Source organism: Struthio camelus, chromosome 2, assembly GCF_040807025.1.
Source record: "Struthio camelus isolate bStrCam1 chromosome 2, bStrCam1.hap1, whole genome shotgun sequence".
NCBI lineage: Eukaryota > Metazoa > Chordata > Aves > Struthioniformes > Struthionidae > Struthio > Struthio camelus.
In genome coordinates, this window is record NC_090943.1 from 47,746,182 (window position 1) to 47,770,860 (window position 24,679).

The 24,679-nt window shown below is 42.6% G+C and overlaps 1 protein-coding gene across 1 annotated transcript in view; it reads right to left on the reverse strand.

The window, feature by feature from the left end:
- Positions 1–2,788: 2,788 nt before the first annotated feature.
- The window catches only part of TRIM71 (tripartite motif containing 71), a 62,173-nt gene continuing 40,282 nt past the window's right edge, over positions 2,789–24,679 (reverse strand). The window contains exons 4-6 of the mRNA XM_068935527.1: positions 23,970–24,137; positions 13,630–13,764; positions 2,789–10,681 (exon numbers count right to left, since the gene is read on the reverse strand). Coding sequence (XP_068791628.1) covers positions 9,230–10,681; positions 13,630–13,764; positions 23,970–24,137 — 1,755 coding nt within the window. The 3' untranslated portion in view covers positions 2,789–9,229. The remainder of the gene's footprint in view (positions 10,682–13,629; positions 13,765–23,969; positions 24,138–24,679) is intronic.

Genomic DNA, 24,679 nt, shown 5'->3' on the forward strand with positions numbered 1-24,679 from the left:
GAAAGAAATGAGCCTTCCTGCCTTGGGGCTTAATCTAGCCATGAGCTATTGGGGTGCAGGTGGAATGCAGGGCTCTGTCTCCTGGCGTTCCCCTCCCTGGCTGTTTTGTGTGTGGCTCCCCCCCCCCCCCCCCCCCCCCCCCCCCGGCTAGGCTGAGACTTTGTCCAGATAATCGCCTATGGGCAGCTGGGATAAGGCCTTATCTTGCTGTGCTGCCTCACTGCTGGCATTGTACTTTGCCTCCAGCCCCTCAGAGTGCCTTGACGGGGAAGGTCACTTACTTACCCAAATGGCATTAGGACAACAGGGGCTGCAGGTCTGACAAGTTCTGCTCTCAGTGCTTAACTTGAGCCCCCCCCCCCCCCCCCCCCGGGCCCCCAAGGGCCTGTCACAGAGTCATATAGAAGTGGGTTCTGCTAAGAGCTTGACTGAACAACCCACAGATGCCAGCAGCACACTAGTAAATTTATGCTGCAAGGTGCTGAATGACTACAGCTCTTTGGCCCATGAGCCGACCACTAGTAAGCCCATAACAGAGCACTAGTTGGCTTGAAACAGCTAGGGCGCTGTAACCCAAAACAAACCAACCAAAAAAAAAAGAAAAGCAAATGAATTGCTACTCTAATCCACCCCCCCCCCCAAGCTTTTGGCATAATGAACAGCTCAGCTCTAAGTAGTTCAATGACTTTCCAATCAGTTGATGCAGGCAGTGGCATGGGTGGTGGGTTTGTTTTTTTTTTCCCTCCCTCTGGCAGGAGCAAGCAATGCGGTCCGATTTCTAACAATGTCTGATATTTAGGAAGGAGCCATTGATATATTTTCTTTTGGAGGTTGCGGGAGAGAGCTGATACATCGTTCAAGTCAAAGTAGATTGACTAATCAAATACAAAAAAGGTTAAAGACACTTGCTGTGTGGTCTTGGCTCCTGAATAGGGAAGCTTCTTCTCCCCCCCCCCCCAAGGAATGCAGGGTATTCACATGCAAAAAAAAAAAAAAAAAAAAAAAATCTAATACTGTGTTTTCAGCATTTCCCGGCTCTGCCAGGAGGCAGGCAACAGTGCCCTCGGGGCTCCACCAAGGATGCAGTTGTTGGTCCCCAGCTACTGCACATCTCCCCGCAGCTGTATTTGCATGTGAGCAGCCCCACTCATCCCTAACGCCTTGCTGCCAGACTGCTCCCCAGGGCTGCAGGGCCCACAGCTGCTTTGGGATTATTTTTCCCTGCTCCTCCACACTGCTGCATACCTGAGGGGTTAGTGCTGGTGGCTGGTTGAGCTGCTTCGTATTTCAACTTAAAAAAATTATAGGAAGAGCATGTTCAGGGACCCCTGTGCTTTCCTGCCATAGAGTTGCATCCCAATGGTGTCTTTTCCTGCTGTTTCTTTTAGGCTTTGATGTTAAAGTGAAGAGCAAATGAAACTGCAAGTGCTGGTACTGTGTTAAGGCAGAAGCGTCAGCAGTGCTTACACAGGCTCGGGCACAGTCCCTCTCCTCACTGCCCGCCCCCTGCCCTGACATCCAGGAGCCCAGCAAGCCCTGATCTCGCCCCCCTGCACCAGGGCAGGAGGCAGAGCCAGGGGCTCCCCTCTCTTCCTTTCACCCTGCTCCCTGCTAGGTGTGGGGGTAGCCCTGTGCCACTACCCCAGCCCCTTTCAGCCCCCAAACTCAGTACTAAAGGCTTTGGCAAGAAGGTGGAGAGGGGGTGGGTTAAGCAGTGCCGGGACCATCCCAGGCGGCTTAGGGACCAGCCCCTGTGAGTTCAGGCAGATAGCATCAAAGCCAGGTTCTAGTTTTCTTTAGGGAGAAAGCAGAGAAGCCAAGTGAACAAGGAGAGAGTCCTCTCTACTGCAAAGCTGGTCACATTTGTCCTGAAGTTCACCTGAGCAGCCTTTTCCCCCTCCTCCTCCCTCAGGAGGTCTCCAACCCTTTGTCCTTCCAGCTTATGAAGGCACGGCACCCAGCAGGAAGGAGGGATGAGGGCTCTGCTCCAGGACATGGAAGATGAAGTGAGCACACAAGGATACTGAGCTGTCCCACCACTGTTGCACACAGCCAGGACCAGGGTGCAGTTCTGTTCCCAAGAGCCAGCGTAGTCAACATTTTTTGAGAAATGTTTATCTGCCACCACTTGGCATGTAGACAGCAGCCTTAATTCTCAGATCTTATTCGCTGAGGAGCATCTTCCCCTTCAACACCTCTTCTAAAGCAGTAAAGCAGAAAAGGTGCTCCTTAAAACATACCTGTCAGGTAGGATAACTGATATTCACAGTAATCCACTCTACAAGATGTCTGATGTGCTATTAAATGGGCTAGTGTGGTGTTACTTCTAAAGCATTACTTGCAGTTGGCCAAGGTGAATAAACAGAACTCCACAGGTGGACTGAACAAGGTTGAACAGGAACTTTCTGGCAAATTACTGGTTGGTGGGTGGGGGGAAAAAAAAAAAGATACATGGAGTAAAGGTGAGGAGCTTAGTAACAAAACACTTGCTTCCGTGACTGGAGTAAGGCAGTTGTTTTGAGCAGAACAGCCAAGCCAAGCAAGTTTGACACTGCATCAAAATTACCTGTTTTGGGTTTTTTTTTGAAACACTTTTCTCTGTAGTACCTAACATTCCTCCTCCACTCCTCTTTCAAAGCAAGGGCCTCCGGTTTGAGCATTTAACAGTGTCATTAACTGAAAGCAGCCAGGTTCAGATCCTGAAGAATTTTCTCCCCTTTGCATCCTGACAATAGAGATGACTCTGGCTGTCAGAGTCATACACACATTGAAACACATACACAAACTTGCCATGAAAAAACTCCTCACATTTATTTGATTAAACAAAAATAAAATAAACTGCATAGGAACATTTTAAAGTCCAGAGAGACACTGACTTTGTTTTAAGGCTGCCAGTAGCTGATACATCATCTCCTTGCTACATCCTTCAGCCTTCCCTATGGACCACAAAGATACATTCAGAAGCCTCCATTAACACAAGAGTTCTAACATTTTGCTCACTTATCCTACCTAAAAATTTGCACATAACCTGTCATGCTTCCTTCTCTGTGGTACTCAACATCCCAAGTTTAAAAACGTCACTTTTTGCCCAAGTAGAAATGTGATGCCCCTTTTTGGAGAAGGGGAATTGTTGTCAGAGCCTGTTTCATTATCAATTAGATATAAATGCTCTGAGCAGCTCATTAAAAGCAGAGCACTGTCTGTCCTGCCAAGACATTTTTATTATTATTAGGAGAGCAGCATGATTAATTACTAAAGTGAAAGAGAAATACAACCGCAGCAGAACAGGGAACTACAAAACCAATTGGCTCAAGATGCCCAATACCACAACAATCATTCTGGATCCTGATGCCAACCTGCATCAAGGCAACAATACTTATAAAACTTAATTACTATTGTATAAAATGGAGCCATACATCTACAGTCAATTAAACAAGGTGAGAAAAACGCAAGTTTGTCACACTGGTTTCGTTCGGACAGCCTCCATTTGCTCTCAAGGCTTCCAGTTTCTACTCATTCGATGCCTGAACAAGAAAGACCACATTAAACTGCAGGGATGCGTTCAACACCCTCACTACTTGCAAGGAGTTGTGCACTAACGAAGCAAGGCATGACAGGTAATGCACAGTACAAACAATAGTCACATACAGTAAGAAACCCCCACCAACTAAGGTGACTAAGCACACCTTACAAACTAGTTAAAAACTTCTTAGTCATTTTAGAAAAGAAACTAAAAACAAAACCCAGGAACAGACATCTCTCCTCTGAAGGAAGAGCTACTACACTGTCTGAAAAGTACTCTACAAACCTATAAAAGGACTTTTTTTTTTTTAAACTAGTCTGGTAGTTCAAAAGGAAGATACTTAACTACATCACTACACAGACACTTAACATTCAGTCAGTAAGGCTCTACGAAAAGAGCTTAAAAAAAATTATCTACCTGAGTTTGTAAGTTGATACAATCATTAATAGAAGGTCTAAGACCATGCAGGTACACAAAGCATTTTTAGAACCATTACTGGTTAAACAATGATGGAAAAAGATGCCAATCTGGCTTGTTAACCCGTAAGATCACTTAGAGACATCAATGTACATTTTCCACCATAACATTTACCAAACCTAACACAGTCTATCATTAGTAGGGATTTCCTGTACCCACTTCTGTCACCTCCAAATACAACTAGGGGAGGAAAAGGATTTTTCAATACAATATTGTGATAATGTGCTTCTGCAACTTCACTCCACAGGTAAAACACAGGCCATGTTGCATGTCACTATTAAAGTCGCATAAAAACCCCAACATACTGGTTTTAAACTGCCTCTCCGAAGAATATCAGAACCTAAACTGCTCTCCAGGAATAGGAACTTGGTTGTTCTGTCATGGTGGAAAAAATCCCATTGTGTCAAGAAAACTACAAATACAATCACCAAGTCAAAAAAAAAAGAAAATCTGTATCTTATTCCCTTCAAGCATTTGGTATAGCATTGCTTACAGAAATCATAACCTTTGTCTTTCCAAACAGGACATATTTGTAGGCATGCATAAAAGTAAGTTTTTCTCTTGTAGAGAGGAGACCTAAAGGTCTGAAGGACATAAGAACTCTGCAAATGAAAATGAAGTATGTCATGTCAGCTAGTAGTGTCATAATACTGAAAAGAGTTTACATTTCCATACTTCGTAGTGAAAACGGAACAATCTCAAAAGTGTTTGTTTGCTCAGCCCAGTGTGCCTGAACAGATGAACATTTGGTTTTATTTACAGTTTCTCTAGCAAGGGCAGTTTAATATTTCCACGGGCAAGCAGTGGAAAAATAAAAAAAGCAACAAGTCACCACATTGTACACACTTAGTATCTCTGTTTCAATTCAAAAATGCTTGTCCAACAGGCAGGATGAATCCTTCCCCCAGGCAGATTCTCAATTATTTCTCAAACCTGTCTGATGATTGAGGTAGATGATTTAGTTTTGCAAAGTGAGGTAGAACTTCAAGGAAAAAAAAAAAAGTGGCATCTCTAGTTGTGCATTTTGTACCACAGCAAAGTGGGTTTCAAACTCCCAAGGACTCAAAGACCAAAGGTACAATATTTGTCTAAAGCAAGTACCAGTGTTCGTTTTTTATACAGCTCCTAACTGTTTGTCTAAGCATCTCTATTTTTAAATACCCTATTTTCTTTTGGCACCATTTGGCTTACACTCCTTAAAGAAAAAGGAAAAAATAAAAAACACTTTGGCACTTTTTTTTTTTTTTAAACCAGAACTGAACACAGAAGCCTCATGATCATTAGAAGTAGTAAAATAAGATATGGCCAGATAAGCCTATAAACCTGCTGTCTTCAGAAATTAATTTATTTTCATTTAAATTTAGCTCTAAACAGACTGGGCCCATTTTCCAGCAATTCCACAGGAATGCCATATCCAAGCACCTTGTTCTTCTTTCTCCCATCCTGGTTATGCCTGGCCCTAACATGCATTAGTTTTTAGGTGCTATCCTTCCCTCATCTTATTTATAGTTTAGGTTTATGGGCTTCCCAAATAAACTATACTTAAAGGGTACTAAATAAAAGGAGTGAAGTTATCTGAAGGACCTGCAGTGAGCACTGCGGCTGTTTCAGCTCGTTTGCTGCTGAAATTCCTGCTTAAGCAGTTCTGAGAAAGGGCAGGATTGCTTCATACGCTGAACCCGAAACAGCGAGAATCTGACTGCTGATAATGTTTCACCAGGCAAAAAGTTTACTGAGAGCCACTGGTTTAACCTGGCATAGTTAAATTCCTTTGGGAGTTCAAAGTAGACAAGTCTGTTAATCCAAATCTGTTGATCCCCAATGCTAGAGCTGAGAGAGGGGAACAAGCTCACCTCACACCTTTCTCCCGGCCATTTCTACTAGTTCAGACTCCTCTGAACACTTGAGGTCTGCAATCCAGCTTCAAACCTTTGCTTTTCCTCTGTACACTGTTTTACCATGCGTATTACAACACTGGGGCATTAGCCTGAGAACATACATAGCCTGAGAACATGCATGGAAACAAACAGAGTCAGGTTTGAATCTTGTTTATGAACCATGTCTTATTTTTAAAAAGCCCCTATGGGGTATGTATTTGATGTTGGCATTAAGCTTGTATAATATTTTTGCTACTTATTTTCATTGCATATAAAACACTCCATTTTACAAGCTACACTACTTTTCAATGAGACCAAGCGTGCTTAGCACTATCTATGACAAATAGATTAGAAATTATTTTGGGTAGCTCAGTAGTAGTGCTTTTAAAACTAAAAAGCTCCCCAACATGTGAGGTCAAAAACTTGGGGCCTAATTGTTTGGTTTGTAGGCAAATCCACCAAATTAAGTAGACGGTAACTTAAGGATCAAGTCATTCCTCTTCCTGAGAGAGGAACGGGCCTGGCAGTTTAGGCAATGGCTCCACACAAAATAGCAAAGGGCAACTTCAGTGTCTGTCGTCATCTAAGCACTGCAGGCTGGAGAAAGACAAGAATGTTTCTGCAGTTCAGCACAAAGATGCCAAACATATGCTTAGCTTCCTCTCTTAACAAATTCCCTTCTCCAAGCCCCAGAGAAGGGGGGGGGGGAGACCCCCAATAAGCATTAAAGCACAAGAGCATTTCTAGCCATACTCCAGCACTGACAGCCACTCTGGTCAAGATATGAGGAGACCAGGTGTTATTAAGACATGTTAGGATAAATGCAAGAACACTGCAAACTAAACATTAAAGCTTTTTAAACCAGTTTTCTTTGGTATCTAGGTCTTGCAGGCTTATTAGTTTTCACAGCCCAAGTTACAAATTCTTGGACTGAATAATACAAGACAAACATGGACATCTGTCACAATTGCAGGCCACCACCAAGAAGGGAGGCACATACAGAAGTAGAACTTGAAAGAATTAAATGTAAATTAGCTTTCTCATATACCCATAATTTGAGTGGCCACACACAAGTTTAATGACAGACATCTCCATAAAAGATTATCCTTTAAAAGATTATTTTTAAACCATGCTATCCTAAGATTAAGCCTAGCTGAAACATACTGCTTTGAAGAGTTTGCTTCCTTGAGGCTTTGGCTAAGAGGCAGCACAGTTATTTTATCCTACTTAATTAAGGTGTTTTTCTCACCCTTCTTTTAAAAGGGGTTTTGCCATCTCACTGAATGTCTCTGTCTCTCTCCGGCCCTTTAGTTTAAGCCTCCTTCTAAGTGGCAGCTATCTGCCTGCACACAGCATCAGGATTTCTACAAAACCCAGAACGTTAACACTCCTTGGAGGGGAAAGCAGCAACAAGGAAAGTGCACCTTGTGATATCTCACAAACTTGTAAAGAGCCTTTCAATCTCAGGTCACTTTTGTGCATGGTGGCTGGCAAAGAGATGAACCCTTTCCTTGGAGGGCAGTAAGGCACTTCAGCCTTTCTGATAATAACCTTGCTCATGTTTCAGAGATCTTCTCTCGCAAACAACAACGTGAATCTCGCAGCATTTCCACCGAGAGGAGTACTGATGTGTGAACTCTTCCATCGCTGTGTGACAGAAAAGCCTTCTGTTCCCTACTTTAACCATTCCGGTTTGCCACCAAAGCTCTTACCCAGAGGGTGAAGCAGTAGCTCTCTAGAGACCACATCAGTACTAACAACAGCTAAAGTGGAAGGCAAGAAACTGAAGATTAAACTAAAGACTTCCAGGGACTCAAAGTCACATCGTTCTCTAAGATGATCTCCATTCTCCCAAAACTCTCCCAAAAAGTCTCTGCTTCTCAGAAAAAGTTTATATCCCTGAAAGGGGTAATTTCCTCCCCCTCCACCTCCAAGCTTTAAAGAATCGGATCAATTTATTTTACACAGAATTCTTTGGTACTGCCCTGAAATAAAGAAGCAAAGCTTTATGTGGATCGAGTTTGCCTTATGCTGGTAACTTTTCATTTGGATCTGTAGCAGAACAGTACACAGGGCCACAGGCCTGCACCATCCTAAAACCTAAAATAAAGCTTCCTGAACATTTCAATCCAGCTCTTAAGGGAAGCAGAGGATGAGATGAATTATATTTTGTCACTGACTGAGGTATTGAAATCCTCTTTAAAAGACAAAAGCTGTGGACTTCTCTGAAACGCACCCTGAATCTCCAAAGCTGTGCTTATTCTTATTTTTGGAAAAAGGTACCACTTTGTTTTGACAAATCCATTCAACTTTATTCCCTTAAAGTCTCTCTACAGGGAGGGGAAGAAAAAACAAACAAAAACTAGTCATTTCACAAGAAACGACCTTAAATCAAGGGTTTGATTTTCCCTATTTCGATGCTCCTTGTAACCTCTGCTGTTATTCAGATTAGTTGCACGTACTGATAAAAAACAATAGCAACTTAAAGAGAAACAAAAACAAGAAACTAACTTAACTTTCAGGTGAAAGGGGTAAAAGAAATACTCAAAGGACAGGATACATTAAAGGAAGCCTCGTTTTTTATCTAAACTTTATAATGACTGTACTAAGCCACTACAATGAATAATTTGGTTTAAACTTAAAGAAATAGTGTGCATTTTTATCAGCTTTGCTTTGTGCTGTTTGATTACTGCATTTTAGGAAAAATACAAAGAAATGCCAAAAAAAGATGCAAACTTGCTCTTTCTGGCAAGTGAATCCCACTCACTTTCACAAATCATTTAGTCTTCTGGAAACGAGACACTGCTCACCAGTAAATCAAACACACTGAGGTATAAAAAGGAGAACAGGAAAAAGTTCTCTGCTGCAGCAGCAATTCAAAAAAATTCCCCCCTCCCATGTCCCCAGCCCACAGAACTGCAGTATGATCAAGAACACAAATTCGCTACAAATATCTACTACTTTTTTTTCCCCTCCATCAAAAAAAAAAAAAAAAGAAAGAAACACAACACTATATAGAGCCTTTTTGGCTTAGTCTACAGAATTCACCACACAAATCACCTAATGTGCACAGCAACACATGTTTGTGCATGAAACCCCATCCGGGGGAAGAGGTAAAACTTTCTGAACTGTGAGTATGTGGGGAGGGGAAGGGGGGAGAAAAACCGGGGAGGGAAGGGAGGACAATGAGGTAGATAGAATTCAACTTTACAGGCTCACTCCCTGCAGAAAAGATAAGTACATTCATCTGTAAAAAAATTAAAGATGAGGTAGGTTTGAATTAACGTTGTATTTTTTCATTTTCTCTTAGAAGAATTTCCCTGAGACAGTTTCTTCCTAATTCAAACACAGATTAGAAGACGAGAATTCGATTGTTTCCAAAGTCGACCACAACAATCATGCCATCAGGGGTGACGGCTATACCTGAAGGACGGTCCATTTGACCAAAGCCGCTTCCCTGAGTGCCAAACTTGCATAAAAAGCTACCATTTGACTCGAATATCTGCACCCGGTGGTTCCTGGAATCAGCCACAATGATGCGCCCTTCTTGATCCACCGCCACACCCTGTGGGCGCAGGAACTGGCCGTTCCCCGTACCCTCCGAGCCCAGAAAGCGTGCTGACTGGCAATCTGGATGGATGACCAAAAGACGATGGTTGTTGAAGTCTGTCACTACCAAGTGGCCCTCGTGATTGAAAGTCACACCTCTGGGGGAATCAAAGTGCTTCCAGAGTGCCCCTTCAAAGCCATACTTGTTCAGAAACACACCATCAGGCCCAAACAGCTGAACACGATGGTTTCTTGTGTCGGAGACCAGGATTTTGCCCTCCGTGTTGACAGCCACATCCCATGGGTAATTGAATTGCCCATTCTTGGTTCCTTTCTCCCCAAATTTCAGAATGAATTGCCCCTCAAACGTGAAGATTTGGATACGATGATTGTCCTTGTCAGCCACAACAATTCTACGTGAGATGTCGCAAGCCACACCAGCGGGCCGATCGAACTGGCCAGGCCGGGAGCCCAGCGTGCCAAACTTGTGATGGAAAGTCCCGCAGGGCTTGAACACCTGTATACGGTTATTACTGCGGTCAGCAACAATGATGTAGCCTTCTTTGTCTACACTAACACCCCAGGGGCGGCAGAGTTTACCATCGCTGTCTCCCTCGCTGCCGAACGAGAGCCCAGGTAGCCCAATACCAATGTAGCTGCGGCCGGATTTCACCACGACTTTGAAGGGGCTGTTCTCGATGTGTTGGTTGCACATCATCACAGACACCAGGTGCTCCCCCTCAAGCTGTGGGCGGTAGCTGACCAGGTAGGTCCCATTCTGCTGATCACTGACATCTGCCCCAAACAGGTTTCCATCCGGGCCCATCACAACTGCAGAGATCATGTCGCCTCCAGAAAGGCGAGGTTCACCATCATGGTCGTAGCCTATCACTGTGAAAGAGGCTACCTTGCCCTGCAGTGCACGCTTGAGGCCTTCCCCAGTGGCTTTGGTCAGAGGAGCAAAAGCCCCACTGCTGACAAAGCCCATTGATTTAATGGCCATATACAATGCCTGATCAGGGGGAGTAAACATGATCCGGTCATCTTCCTGTGGCTGGAGAAGGCCCCTCACGTTCTTCAGCTCCTGCACCTGAGCCAGCATGCGGTCCCGAGCCAGAAGAATATCCATGGTACGACCCTCCTCCAGGACCTGCTGGACAGCACTAATAGTGTTGTCCAGCTTATTTAGGTTCTGACGTAACTTTTCAACTTGCAAGTAGAGCGACTTAGCCTTGACTTGACGGATCTTTTCCACCTTATGGGGAAAGAAAGGGAGGAAAAGACGAGAGAGGAAACATGTGCAACGTGTATATCAGGAAGACAGAAATATTTCCTAATGCGACTCTTCCACATAAGAAAGTCATGCAGTCGTCACAGGATATGATAACCAGAACAAGCTCTTCAGAAACCACGATGGGGAGAAAGAGAAATAATCATCTGAGGGTTACTATTCACTCCTGTGACACACATCTTTTGGGGGGCAACAAAAACATACAGCACCACCACCTCCCTCCCTCCCCCAAACAAAGCCACACACACCCCCCCCCCCACAAAACCTAACATACATTCTTGCTCTGCAGGCTTGCTGCACTGCTATGCCATTTTAAAGGAATCATTGTTTGCTTATCGACTAATAACGATATCCTTCCTAAACTACTATTGCACCTTCTAGTCATAAGGCACTCAGATTATCAGAGGGCACATCTTATTTCTCTACTCTCCAGCATCTAAATTTGTGGGTTCAAGAAGATCCCTCCCCCAACTCCTCCCTCCCCTCACACCAAAAAACTGAGCAGAGGCTGACCCTACTCCAAGGGTCCAATTATTTGGTTGTTTTATTATTGCAAATACTGGCAATCAGGCTAAACTACTGCTTTACAAGACACCTTAAAATGTTACTTAAAAGGATACAAAAGGTTGCTGCTAGCTCCTACTTGGGGGACTGAAGGTCAAACAAAAATAGTTTGTTTACAACTATTCTATATATGCGCCTGTGATTCGGTTCTTTGCTTCTGAAAAAGTTCAGGCCATCTGGCAAAGAAACCTGCTTTGCAAAAGTTAATGAAACATGCAATTACTGTGTTGCTGCAAAAATGCATTTCATTATTGTTCTGCAGCCAAGCAAATATTCAGACCAACCAGCAAAATACTGTAGTGAGGGACAATTCGCTGTCTAAAGACTCCTGTCACAGCAGTGAGCATATGAAAGAAGAAATTCACTACAGACATAAACATGCTGTTTCACTAAAGATACAAGGCACGCAGGTTCTACCTACGTGTGTCAAAAAAACTGAAGAGAAGCTTCCTTCAATAGCTCATTAAAAATCACAAGTTTTCAGAAGAGATTAGCAAACTTGGGCACTTTCAGTGTCTCTGCTTTGGTATCTAAAATTATTCACTAACATCAGTATTGACGTAAGGGCTTAAGCTTTCCTTTTTTCCCTGGCTAGTTTTTTTTATGATTATTATTTATTTATTTTTACTATGAAGAACCGGTTTTCCTTCTCAAAATGTCTGTTTATAATCTGAAGAGAAGTTGCTCTCAGTGCAGACATCCGAATAAAGTGCATTTATGGAACCTTTGGAGATACAAATGGCTTAGAGGTAATTCCTTCTTCTCCTGTACTAAGAAGAACTTAAAGAGAAGGCTGCCAGGCCTGTTAGGAAAGCCAAGAACGGAAAATGAACTTCTCTCTCGATCTAAATGTCTCAAGAAAGAAGTATTAGAAGTACGGTAACTATAGAGTACATTTTTAAGCTTACAGTCCACACTCTATAAAAAAATTGGCAAAACATACAAACATCTCCTTTAGGAGAGTATTGCATGGAACTACTCTAGCTGCAGCGAGACTAAGCTCTTACTAACAGAGTGGTCATTTTGGTGGCAACAAACATTAAACCAGAAAATCAGTGTGCCGGTCAGTGTTCCTAGAGAAGAGGCAGGGGAGAAACAGTTTAGCTGGATGGCACTGCTCCCCAGCAGTGTGTGCCCATGAAGCCAAGTGTGCCATAAGCCATCCTGCCTGGTTTTGCCAGCACAGCAACAGCCACACAGGGTCTAGTCTCCTATTGCACTTCATCTAGTGCAACTGAAGATTACAGGAGCATTGCTACTCACCCCTAACTAAGCTTCTCCCACCTTGACCACACATTTCTGCTCCCTGCCCTGTATCAAATTTAGCAATCCTGGGGCCATAGGACAAGTCAGTTTGACTCGCTGCTGATCTGAAAGGACTAAGGGGATTTCTGTTCAACTCAACAAGTTGGACCAAAGGCCTGATCCAAACCAACTTCTGCTAGGTAAGCAGGAAAAAGTCACAACCACTAAGCTACCTTTCTGGAGTAAGGCACTTCACTGGTATGGTCCCCATTGGAGTGGAAGGGCAGGGGCTTGCAGGGGTGCAGACAACAAAGTATCACATACACAGGGTGGCTGAAGTGAGTGCAAGGGTCTGGGAATGTGTAGATGTTCCCACTGGAGTCTATTTTTTACTTTATTAGTAGAAAACTGCATTATCTCCCTTCCACCACAAACAGAAGGACACTACCTTTATTGAAAGTAAAATGTGTTTTTGGATGTGGGAAGAATGAAAGTCTTGCAGAATTCCTACTAGTCTGTTCCAAGGGAACAAAAAAAAAGTTTCCTTTAGATGCAAAGGAAAGGAGCAAAGTGGAGCATATAAGCTGTACTTAATTCTACAACGATGTATTAAAGAGTTTTTAAAGGCATCTTCTCTGAACACAAGGTATCAAAGACAGTTCCCCATGCTGTCAATACTGCAGACAGCCCCTTCCCCAGGGCTGAGAGTTACTGCAGCTGAGCCAGTAGGGGGAGTGCCTACCTTTCTTGTGGGGCTGAGCTTATTTGAGGACACAGTAGTCCCTCTTTAAAAAAAAAAAACAAAACAAACAAAAAAAAAAAACAAAAGCAAACAACCCCCCCACCTCCAGTTTCTAATATTAAGAGATATCTACAATACAAAACTATGTGGGCCCAGATTCCAGCATCCTGCTCCCTACAGAACAGCAGCTTAAACTGTAAGCTGCTGTAAGCTGGCTTATCTTAAACTGCAGTGTTTGAACTCAATGTTCCTTGGATGGGTATCAGAATCTGACCCTTTACCAGTTAAAGAACATGTTTCCAGTTTAAAAGGTCACCTGCCAGCAGTTAAAGTGTACAAAATACAAGTAACAGGTGCATACCTTCCAGAGCAGCTCACACTCTCGCTCTTCCAGGGCCTTCTTATGTCTTGTTGTCACTGCTTTGACTTCAGACTGTACCACCTTAGCTTTCATCTCAACCTGCTCTGCCACAGCCTGGGCCTGTTCAATGCTCAGCTGGAGAGAGAAAGAAGGAGGGGAAAAAAAAAAAAAAGGCACACTTACAGTTCAGTCAAACCAATTAAAACTGCATTAGAGAACAGAGAACCGGCTCTTACATTTAACCCTATGCCTGCAGCAGAAGGCACAAAGTGACTCTCCAAGTTCTACCAAGCCTTCTTCAAACGTCAAACCCTGGAAACTGATGTAATTTAAAAATTCCATTATACAGGGTTTAAGCCTTCAGGGTACCTCGCCTCAATGCCACAGACCAAGTTTTCAGTGCAATCCCGGGAAGCAGCTGATGTGCACTCAAACATAAGCGAAGAGTACACAGACATTCAGGCTCAGTTTCTATTGCATACAGAGGGTCAAAAGTTTCTCTTGGTCATCAAGATGGTTCAGACTGGTGTTCTGCAGTGCACACAATGCTAACTGCTTCTAGTAAAAAATGGCACTGTATTGAATAGACTTTTTATCTAAGCAAAGCTGCACAAAAATACCCTTAACAGAATATAAATAATTGAGAGAAGGTCCACACAAAACAGTGACTAGACAGTGATCACTAAAACACATTCATGTAGTTATCCACACTTGGATAGAGACCAAACTGCTAATTTTATTATTAATACTTTGCAGTACTAGGATTGAAATGCATTCTGTAGCAGCGCTCTGCAAACATGCGGAACGTGTTTGGAAGGAACATGTACACTAAACCTCTTCTCACCTAAGAGAGGCAGAAAAAAATTGCAAGTTTTGTACATTTTTCTTCCCAAACTGCTCTCAGTTTCACAAAATGTTACAGAAAAGGGCATAAAAAACAAACAGGGCAGGCAAATCCGAGTGTCTGATACTACCACAAAGGAAAAAGTTTGATAGCAAGAATTAACTGGATCTTTAGAACTAAACAACCTTGAATACTTCTGTCACAGAGTGAATTGCCATTAAGTGTGCAGATGAGGTAGTGAATCCTTGAAGTCAGGAGGCATTAGTTTATTAATTACAGGCAGAAGAGTAATTAGCTAAGGGCTTTACAACAGCAGTACATTTAAGGCCTTCTGGCAAATATCCTCAGTTTAATTCTGTACATGCATATGTACTAATCAATAAGCAACCTGATGCGACAATCTAACTATCTGATGTGATCCACTTTGTCTAGAAAGTCAGACAAGGGCTTTATCTGTTATGAAGTTAGTCATCGGTATTTCTGGCATCTGATCTGGCAAATAAAATCGTAGCTAATTGATACCAATAATGGAAATATTACCACTCAATAGAACATCTTCATAAAAGGAGGACTGTACTGACACTTGGATATTTTTCATTTCAGGCAGTTATTCTAAAAGTAGGTTAAATAAATTAAATGCATTTTCAAGTCTCATGAGACTAGAGGACTGAAAGGAAAGAGAAAGACCATGCAACTTGGTCAGAGGATTGGAGACAATGAGATGAAGACAGCCCTGAGAAAACTCTCAAAGACAATGACAGTTTTCCCGGTCTTTAACACCAGGAAGCCAACTGCAAATTGTATGGTAGAGGAAAGTGGGAGCGCTGCTTCAAGATTCCTCTGTAGAGCAAGGCTAATTAAGAGAAGCCTGTTCCTTCTTCATGCAATTCCCAGCTCTTGTCTCCTTGGCTGCATTTTTAACAAGGCTTTAGACTCAGGGACAGTCCAAATACCCCACTCCCACCAGAGGCAGACCTGACCTGTCATCATGCAAAACTTCTGGCAGACAAATCTGACGTCATGTTTCAAGACCACAGAAAGTGAAAATCCCATTACAACAGTTAGCGAAGCACTGATGAAAGTCACAACTGTCCACAGATTAAGACTTCATGTAAGTCAATAACTCTATCCTTGCAGAAAGGAGTCTAAATGTAAGAATTACTGTGCTTCTATTTCATGTGTCTCACGAGTCAAATACATAAATTGCTTCCACTACAGGGAGAAAGCGGGTATTTCTTCAAAACAGACCTGAAGGAGTCTTATCAAGTACAGCAAAACACCCTCCTGCTTTTGCAAAGGGAAGCCAGTATCTCCTTAAATATTTAAGTGTTAGGGAAACTACACTGCCCATGCATATTCTAATTCTAGCAAGAATGCCTGTGGAGGCAGAAAGTCTTGGTTTACTCGTTTGAGCTTTCCAAACAGCAGTATCTATTAGGACTGTGGCCTGTGTGCTTTCTCATACCTTATAGCTCAGAGCAATCTCAACTGCCCTCATAGTACTTTATCAAAGCCAAAATCCACTTCTCAAGAGCTCTGAAATAGCAGGAAAGGTATTAATTCCTATAGATTTTGTGATCTTCCATTGATAGAAACTACAGTTACAGCAGGGTAACTAACTGAGCTATGAATGCATTCCCACACACCAGCTTCTAGAAGCTGCACTCTGTAGCATAAGGCTGTCTACCAACAACTCACGATGCCATCCTGATTCCCTCTAAATCTGAGGCTGGAATAGCTCGCAGAAGGGCAGTGAAGGACACCTGAAACACTAAAGCTCTAATAAACCACTTTCGGACTGCCCAAGATCCTGACAAAGCTTTGCACGAGATCACACAATCCCTTACTATGCCAAAACAGGCTAGAACAGTCTAGGAAGGCTGACCAGGCATCAAACACATGGTAGCAGGTACTGACTTGGCGGGGGGAGGGGGCTGCAGGAGAAGGGAGGGCAGGCAAGTTATCTTATATAAAGAAGTAAGACTTCTTGTTCTGGTCAGGCACAATCTACAGCAAACCCTTATTAAAAGGGAAGCACCTTGTATCGATGAACTCTAGTGGCAGGTAATAACTACTCCAGTACTTGTGAATGAGATGGTTAGCCAGTTCACATGTTTGAGAAACAGAAGACAAGGGCTGGGTTTAACAGGGCATCACCTGGTTCAGTTACTGAAGTGGAGAGGGATGCCAACTATGCCGGCCCTTGCTGTTGGTTGCTACAGTAAATTGCTTATTTGCAGCTATACATATTCACTCGCATGACTTCCCTGCAGCCCAAAGATGGCCAAGACACTCCCCCTTCTATTAAGGGTGTCAGTGTGCGTGTATGTGGGAAGACGGACAACAGAAAAACCCTTTTGTCCTGCTGTTTTAAGAGAGGACTTCCTAACACATCTTGCAAACTTCAGGATTGATATTGGTACTTCCACTTCCTCAGATTAAAATTTAAGCAATGACATTGTTTGTGCAAGTGATGAGATACTCTGCAGGAACATGACAACGGAAACCTTGCAATTCAAGCCTCTAGCAGGGCAGAGAGGCAAGCATGTTTTCATGATGGAAAGCAATTCAGCCCTGCAGACATCTATCACTAGCTACTGCTACCAGGACATTTCAGAATTCCTGGTTGTTCTATATAAACCTATCCAAATAGCAACATACAACACGCTTTTGTTCTCCAGACATTTCGTACAAACTGAAAAAGCTACCTTGTTGAATCCCCAGGCTATCTATTCCTTCATACAGCATTTTACATCTTCAAGACTTGGCACCCCATGAAAACCCCACTATGAACAAGCATCCCTGGCAGCAGGGTCGGGGTGCCAGGGCCTGCATACAACACTGTGAATCAAACATTCCTTTGCAGGGCAAGCTGTCAGACCCAGACCTGCCCAGCCAGCTCCTATATGCTGCAGCCAGCTTTGAGTAAGAGGTGAACAGCCAAGTTGTATCAGACCTCAAGTGCCCCCCCTCCCCTTTAAGTAATGGGCTTGCAGTTAGAGTGGCTGTGACCTGGCAACTGATGCTGTAGCACAATGCTAAGAGAAGCTGACTGCAAGCCTCGGGAGCAGCAATTTCAAATGAAAGTAGCATCATAGACCTTCATAGTCAGCTCAGATTGCAGAAATACAAACAAATGGTTCCCACTCTGTAAAATAAAATGGCCACTTTCAACAATTTTCCCAGTTTCTTCTCTTCTGAGGCTTCAGTTTCAAATATCCAATAGATTAACAAAAAGCCTTATACAATTCCACCTTTCTATTCAAAGATTCCCTAGAAAATGTTAAGTCAGGTAATATTCTAGAAACACCGCCACTCCACACTTTCATTATTGGGACTTTTTAATACAAAATTATGGCTAGAAGCATGTACCACTCAAGAAGAGAGAGAAAAATCAGTACAAAGCATCTGTACAAACACAAGAAACCAACACAAGGAAAGCAGATGCTGATGCCCTCACTATGCAGTTTCTACAGTCTCGTACTCAAACTGGTATGTCTGCATAGCACAAAACAGCTATTTAAAGAGGCCTCTGAAACAGCAGAGTCAGTTGGTCTGGATGCAACGTCATGATGTTGGAGCTGTACCGGTTCAGGAAGTTATTCATTTGAACACACAGTGGCACAACACAAAATGGTGTGGAACACAACTGTGGCAACACCATGAGATGTAATAAGGTTGTTGCAATCCATTAATGCCAGCATCAGTTTTAGTTTTATTTAATTTCCCTCAAAATTGGGGGGGGGGGGGGGGGAATAATTTTCAAGCATTAATCTCAGTACTTTTGCATTTGCTAAACCCTTTAAATTTTCCAATGAAGGTGCAAACTGCTGGAGAACAAGTTCAACTTTAAAGTAAACCATGTGCTTTTTTTTTTCCCCCCCTCTGAGGGCTCCTTCAGCATTTCAGGGATGAATGAACCACAGATACTGTGTAAAGAGGCTTAAATACACGCTTCCCTGCCTCAATGGCAATGATTTAGATCTTCACTAATAATTTAATAGGAAACTTTTACCCTAAGTTAGAGGGCATCTGGGAAACAAACCCTTGAGACACACATTCTGACAGATCCTCTCCAACTTTAAAGGCATGTTAAATATAAGCACTTTATATGCAAAAACCTTAAGGAAATCTTTCTAAATGTCTCAAGTTAGCCCTCTTCCACCAAATGCTAAAGGTGGTCCATGCAGCATCCATAACACTGTTCATTTTCAGTTACTGTATGGTAACAAAAAGATATAGAGTGCCTGTTTCACAGAGTTTTGCAATTACTTACCGTTTCAGAGCAGGCTAAAATAATCAGGACAATAGCTAGCTTCTACCAGCCTCAAAAACCGGGTGTACATTCCATACAGGTTTTTCTACTATAGAAATGAATTGGAAGATCTTATACAAAGTACAGTTACAGAAAGGATGTTAGGATTTCAGCCTATCGGTGGCTTGGCAGTAACACAGGTGTGGCTTTAGCACAAATCAAAATAGTTGGCCTAATTTAAAACATTTCAGCACAAAAAGAGTGAAGAACTAGAGATCTCAGTTATGTTGGGTAAACAGAATTAAAAGAAAAGAAGCTTTGATGCAGGAAGGGCTAAGGGCCAGGTTAACTAATGTAATGAACTGATAAGCTAAATCATTTTGGTTTGTACTGCAAGAACAGGCTTTTTCCTGTAAAAGTTTCAGGCAGAAGAATAGTTTGGACAGCGATGCATGTAAAACCCATTTCCCCGATTAACATCGGCTCATATGCTAGTCTAAAGAATTCACTGAAATATAGCACAAAGAAATAACTAAAAATACTTAAAAGAAATTCAGCCTCTATTGGTATAAAACCTAGATTTAGATTAAGGACCTAACTGAGCCTTCCACCTGGGCCATTATAAAAGGACAATTGACTTAGTTTCCACTTTGTTTACTCAACTTCATTTCAGATTCTCAAACCTGTAAAGTCTGACTGCAAAGCCAAGCACCCTGAAACGACCCTATTTTCATCCCCTTCCAGTAACTGATGTGACAACCCCAGACTGACGCCTTGCAGCACAGCAGTGCCATCCTTTTCAGGTATTGGCCTCCTGGCAGCACAGATTCCATGCTGAAACCTGTAGGGAAGCTTCACTGAAGGGCAAAAGCTGATGCCAACTGATCAGCCTCCTTCTCCAGCTGACCAAGTTTCTTATAGCACCGCCCTTCTCTAAAGTTAAGGTGTTCAGGTTCCAATTCATCTGCTTCTTACGCCTCCCCACAGGAATCCCCACAATGTATTCCTGCAAGACAAAGAAGCATTGCTTTCATGACCCTCCTTACTAACAATTCGTGAGCCTTTGATGCTGGAAGATAACAGAGTGCTGGAAGATAAGAGTCGCTTCCTCCATGTTCTGCTAATGACTTAGCCCTGCTGCAGGCTTCAGTTTTTAAGTTAATGCATCAAACACCTCAGTGAAAGCAACTAGAGGTTTGGGCTAGAACAGCAGTTAAAACAAAAACATGTTTGTCTTAAAACAACTGGCATACAGAGATTAAATCGTATTTTAACATACTCACCTGCAAATTAACCCTAAATGGGAGCGCTCAGGGCTTCGCTGTTATACAAGTGCATTGGATTACACACACACACATATATGTACATATACAATTACACATGTATACATGTATTTTGAGAATATGACATTTTGAAGAAGCCATCTCTCTTTCATGATAACAGATTTATGTTCAGTTTGTGGCCCAGTCCTTGGAAGATGCCTGAAAGACGACAACTAAGTATGCAGTTTCATGACGTAGACACAAGCCAGCATGACAAACTCCCGTGTCAAAGGGGAAGGATCCTGCCCCCACCTCATTAATCTGATATCAACTTTGGCTTTCACACCCATCTGTGAGTCAGTTCACTTCACTGAAAATGCTAGAAAAACTATTTCAGCTAGGAGGATAGCTTTCTATTGACGTTAACCTGCTCAGAAAGAAGAGGTCCTACAAGGACCAGAGCTGGTTATTTCTGATCCACTCCCTGGCACCACTAACAGTGCTTGTAGCAGTGCAGTGAACCAGCCCAGGGAGCTGACCCAGCCAAAGAGTAATCTATCCTTTCAGCTGGATCAGCTCACCACTCAGTTGCACAAGCACCAATTCTCAAGTTCGGGACAGGCTTAGAAACACACATGATCCAGGCCAGGACCAGAGCAGCGCAGGCAAGCGGTAGAAAGCTACTGCAAAATCTCACTGAGGAAAGCAAGTCTCTGGTTACCAGGCTTGCTATTTGTTATAAAAGAGTTCAACTCCCCTGCAAAGTGAGGTTTGTCCTTTTCAGTCGCTTGAGCTACAGAAGCCTGATCTTGTCCGTCACTCCTGAAACGGGTCCTAACTCCCTCACAGCTTCCCGCCCACCTTTAAGTCTGAAAAACAATCTCTTCCAAAGCTGCAGGAAGAGTTTAAATAAACATTTCTTCCTAAAAGCCTTCAACTTTGGTTAACCAGATACTCTCCAGCAAGTTGACTCATGGCTTCGTTTCCTCCCTCCTGCAAGGCCCTTCAGCAGAATCCTCCTTTTCTTCTGACAAGTAAAGCAGAGCAGCCCAGGAGAAACCCTTTGCTCTCAGCTACCCTTCCTTGCCCATCCTCAATAGCTCATGTCAGAGAACTATCACTTTCATAGCCTACCAAGAGTTACTAGCAAAGCCGTTTGAATCAATCCCACTAAGAACTGTTACTGCACCATATTACTTTTCAACTCCCTTAGAACTGAAGTCTTCTATATTCCTAACATTGCAGCTTGTGACTGGTATTGACATTTAATCATGTGTTAACTGTTTCCAACCTCTAAGAAAAGTCCCCAACCCAATCTCTTAAATTTAGAATCTAATTAGTCTCAAATCCATGCTGACATACTCTCCTCCCTAGGATAAGCATACAGCTTCACAGAGCATTTTGTATGGCAGGCTCACTACATTGCTTTTTCACTTGAACTTCTCTGCTTTTCTTTCAACAATGTCCCAAGTTCATCTAGTTTTTGCTGACATTGCTTATGTAGCAGCTGTCTGGAGCTGTACAGTCTTCCTCATTCTCAAGAATGCACACAGATGTTACCACCTTCTCAGCTTTATCACTTGTGTTTGCTCACTAAGCCTGTTTTCTACAGTGATCCAGGTTCAAACAAACAACACCTTACTGTACTCATAAAAGTTTTTTTTTTTTTTTTTTGAAAAGCTTAGTTCATTTTTACAAAATCTTTCACACAAACCACCTACTGAATGCACCCAAGTTGGTCTCTTAGTCTGTATGGGCAGTAGCTAGACTAGGGCAAAGTGAATTCAATTGAGCTATTTGTTTGAGTTACATGAACAAGGTCTGTACCACCTACCCGGGAGCTGAACCATCACTAAGTAGACAGCTCACCACAGTGACAAGAGCCTCCAATGTAAAAAGCAGAAGAGAACTAGGGACAAAGCAAAGTAAACCCAGTAGGAAGTATGCAGGCACAAAAGCATTTATGCCAATGCTAGCACAGTGATATTCTGTGTCATTCTGCTGCTTAAATCATCTAAGTAGTGACTGCCTATCTGCACCAGTTAGATGATTAAGAGCCCTGGAGGTCAAAAGCAGTAATTTAATTACTAACAGACAAGCCCTTGTTTAGGGCAGCTTGGAGAAATTCAAAACACTGCTCTAGTGAGGTTCTTTAAAGTAGTATAATCCCTTCCTTCTTGCTCATTCTGGGGACATGTTAAATGTTTCAGGATGGCTTCTACTGAAGAGCCTTATGATCCATGCTGACAATTTAAAAACAAACCTTGGAAGGAGAGTCCTACGTAAGCATGAGGCCAATTAGCCACTCAGCTCCAAAAACATGTGTGTTTGCTGTTCTGGTGTACATAACTAACAAGTTAACGTCAAAAGCTAAAGGGTGACCTCAACAACAGTTTAATATCTATACTATCACAGTGTGTTTTTCATGTCACGGGTGCAGAGACTTAAAATTAAAGAGAAATTAGCTGCCTCTGTCCCACTGAACAAACTTGCAAACTGTTTTATTCTCACTTATCAGCAAAGCAGGAAATTGTCACCCCATACTGCAGAAAGAGATCCAACTTTAAAACAAGCAATCCCCCCCACCCATGAAGACACACAAACCTTATCCCTTGTAACCTGCCCTGAGTACACAGAAGTACTGTAGCGCAGCAGGGAAGTGAGCTAGGAGAAACTGAAAGGAGAGGTCACTGCCAACAGCACTGGAGGAAGAGACCTAACATTTTATTTAGTTGAAAAGTAATAATAATAATTAAAAAAAAAAAAAACTAAAAGCCCACCAAAATCCTCATCCACTAGAGAAAAGCAACGATGGGATGACAGCAATTTTCATTTGTAGCATGTATGTTTGTCAGAAAAGGGAAGAAAAGAATTGGGAGTACTTGCACATATATATTTCAGGAAAAAAACAGCTTATTTTTTGTACCTGAGGTTTTGCTGGTGTTTACTCAAAAGAACATCTTACTGATATTGACCCTATTTCATCAAGGGTGTTGAGTTTCAGCAAAGCGTCCAGCTCAAGTCTGGGGTGTTTGAGGCTGGCAAAACTAAATCAGTGAAGAGGCCTGGAACTGGGCAGTACTGTTTTAACTTGCCCCAAGAGATGCACTACTTAAAAGTCTAGCTTCCCATCATGCTTTTCCCATCCAAAAATCTCCATACAGGCAAAATTATGACTAATAGCATATAATAGCTGCTACTAGGTATTACTTAGCGTAAGTAACAATCTACGTACCCCTGCAAGCTAAGTTAATTCCCTACATAAATTCCTTCTGTAATTTAAGCACTGTGCTATTCTCCTTCCAGTCCTTACCCAGTACTTATACTTCCACTGGAAGACACAGCTGAGGTAGAATGCAATAATAAGCAGCTACAACATGCATTTGTGCATGCAGAGTAATCTTTTAATGGAGAGGTGCTACACAGCCAGTTTCAGCCACAGAATGGTACACTTTTGACTAGTTCCAATCCCCCACACATGCAGGTTAGAAATGTCACACTAATCTAAACAACTGATTAGCATTTTGTATTTAGTGGCAAAACACACTCAGAGCGTTGCCCATACTTTTAGTGCTAGTGCTAGATGCTGTACAGACGTGAAGAACAGCTGAAAGTTAAGTCTCAGTTGTAAAAACAAGAACTGGCTTGGTGCTACAACACAAGATCAGAACTTTGTTCAAAATGCTTCGTGCCTAAGTTAATTTGTACAGAGCTTTAAACATACTGCTATTTGCAAGACAGGATGATGCAGTGAGAATACAAAATTCACATAACAGCATTTCGTTTTCAGCTACAGAGACAATTCTGTCAAAAAATCTGAGGGAGCAGAAGGAGTGAAAAGACTGACAGCAGAAGCAGACAGAGCTTTTTGCCTGACACCTTGCCCTGCAACAGACACAGCTTGGGGTGGGTGGGTGAGGGTGTGAGGAAGGGACAGGAAAGGGAGAAAAATAAAATACTCCAGGTGGGTGCATCTTACTTGAATAGCTTGTCGTCCTTGCTGAGCATCTGCCAGGAGCTGGATGGTGAGAGTCCTGGAATCCTGGAGGGCATCTTGGAGGTAGATAAAGCTGTGACCCACATGTCGTCCCATGGTACATTCCCGACATATGGGGACAGAACAGGTATCACAGTAGAAATGCAACACCTAGAAGAGAAAAATCTGTATCACTACTTATAATGAAGAGTTTAAGCGTCAGGGGAAAACAAAAACAAAAACCCACAAACCCAAGCACTCAGCTATAAAAGGAGATGTTACAGGCAATAATCATGGGCAAAGACTTTACAATAGTTCCTCCACAGAGGAAAAGCTATCCCTCCTAGTAAGCTCCTGCTCACACTCTAACAGTTAGATGGAAGTGTCATTGTTTTCTTTACAACACAATACTAGGAAGAATGTCCACATCAGCCTTCTCTTAAGAACGGAAGCCATCTGCCAACACTTGCAGATTGGAGATGTCATCTATGGCAAGTTTCAGATGAAGACTTTTCCTGCATACACAAACATTACTTTCTGTTAGGTGGGTCATGAATTAATCACGGCACTGTAGAACTGGAAGTGTCCCATCCCCATCTCCCCCACCTTAGAAGCGGAAGAGAAGTTATCCAAGCTCAGAATCATCCTCTATTTTCTCAAAACATGCAAATCCCTTATGTTCAGGGCAGTGACAATATTAAGCACAACTCCCT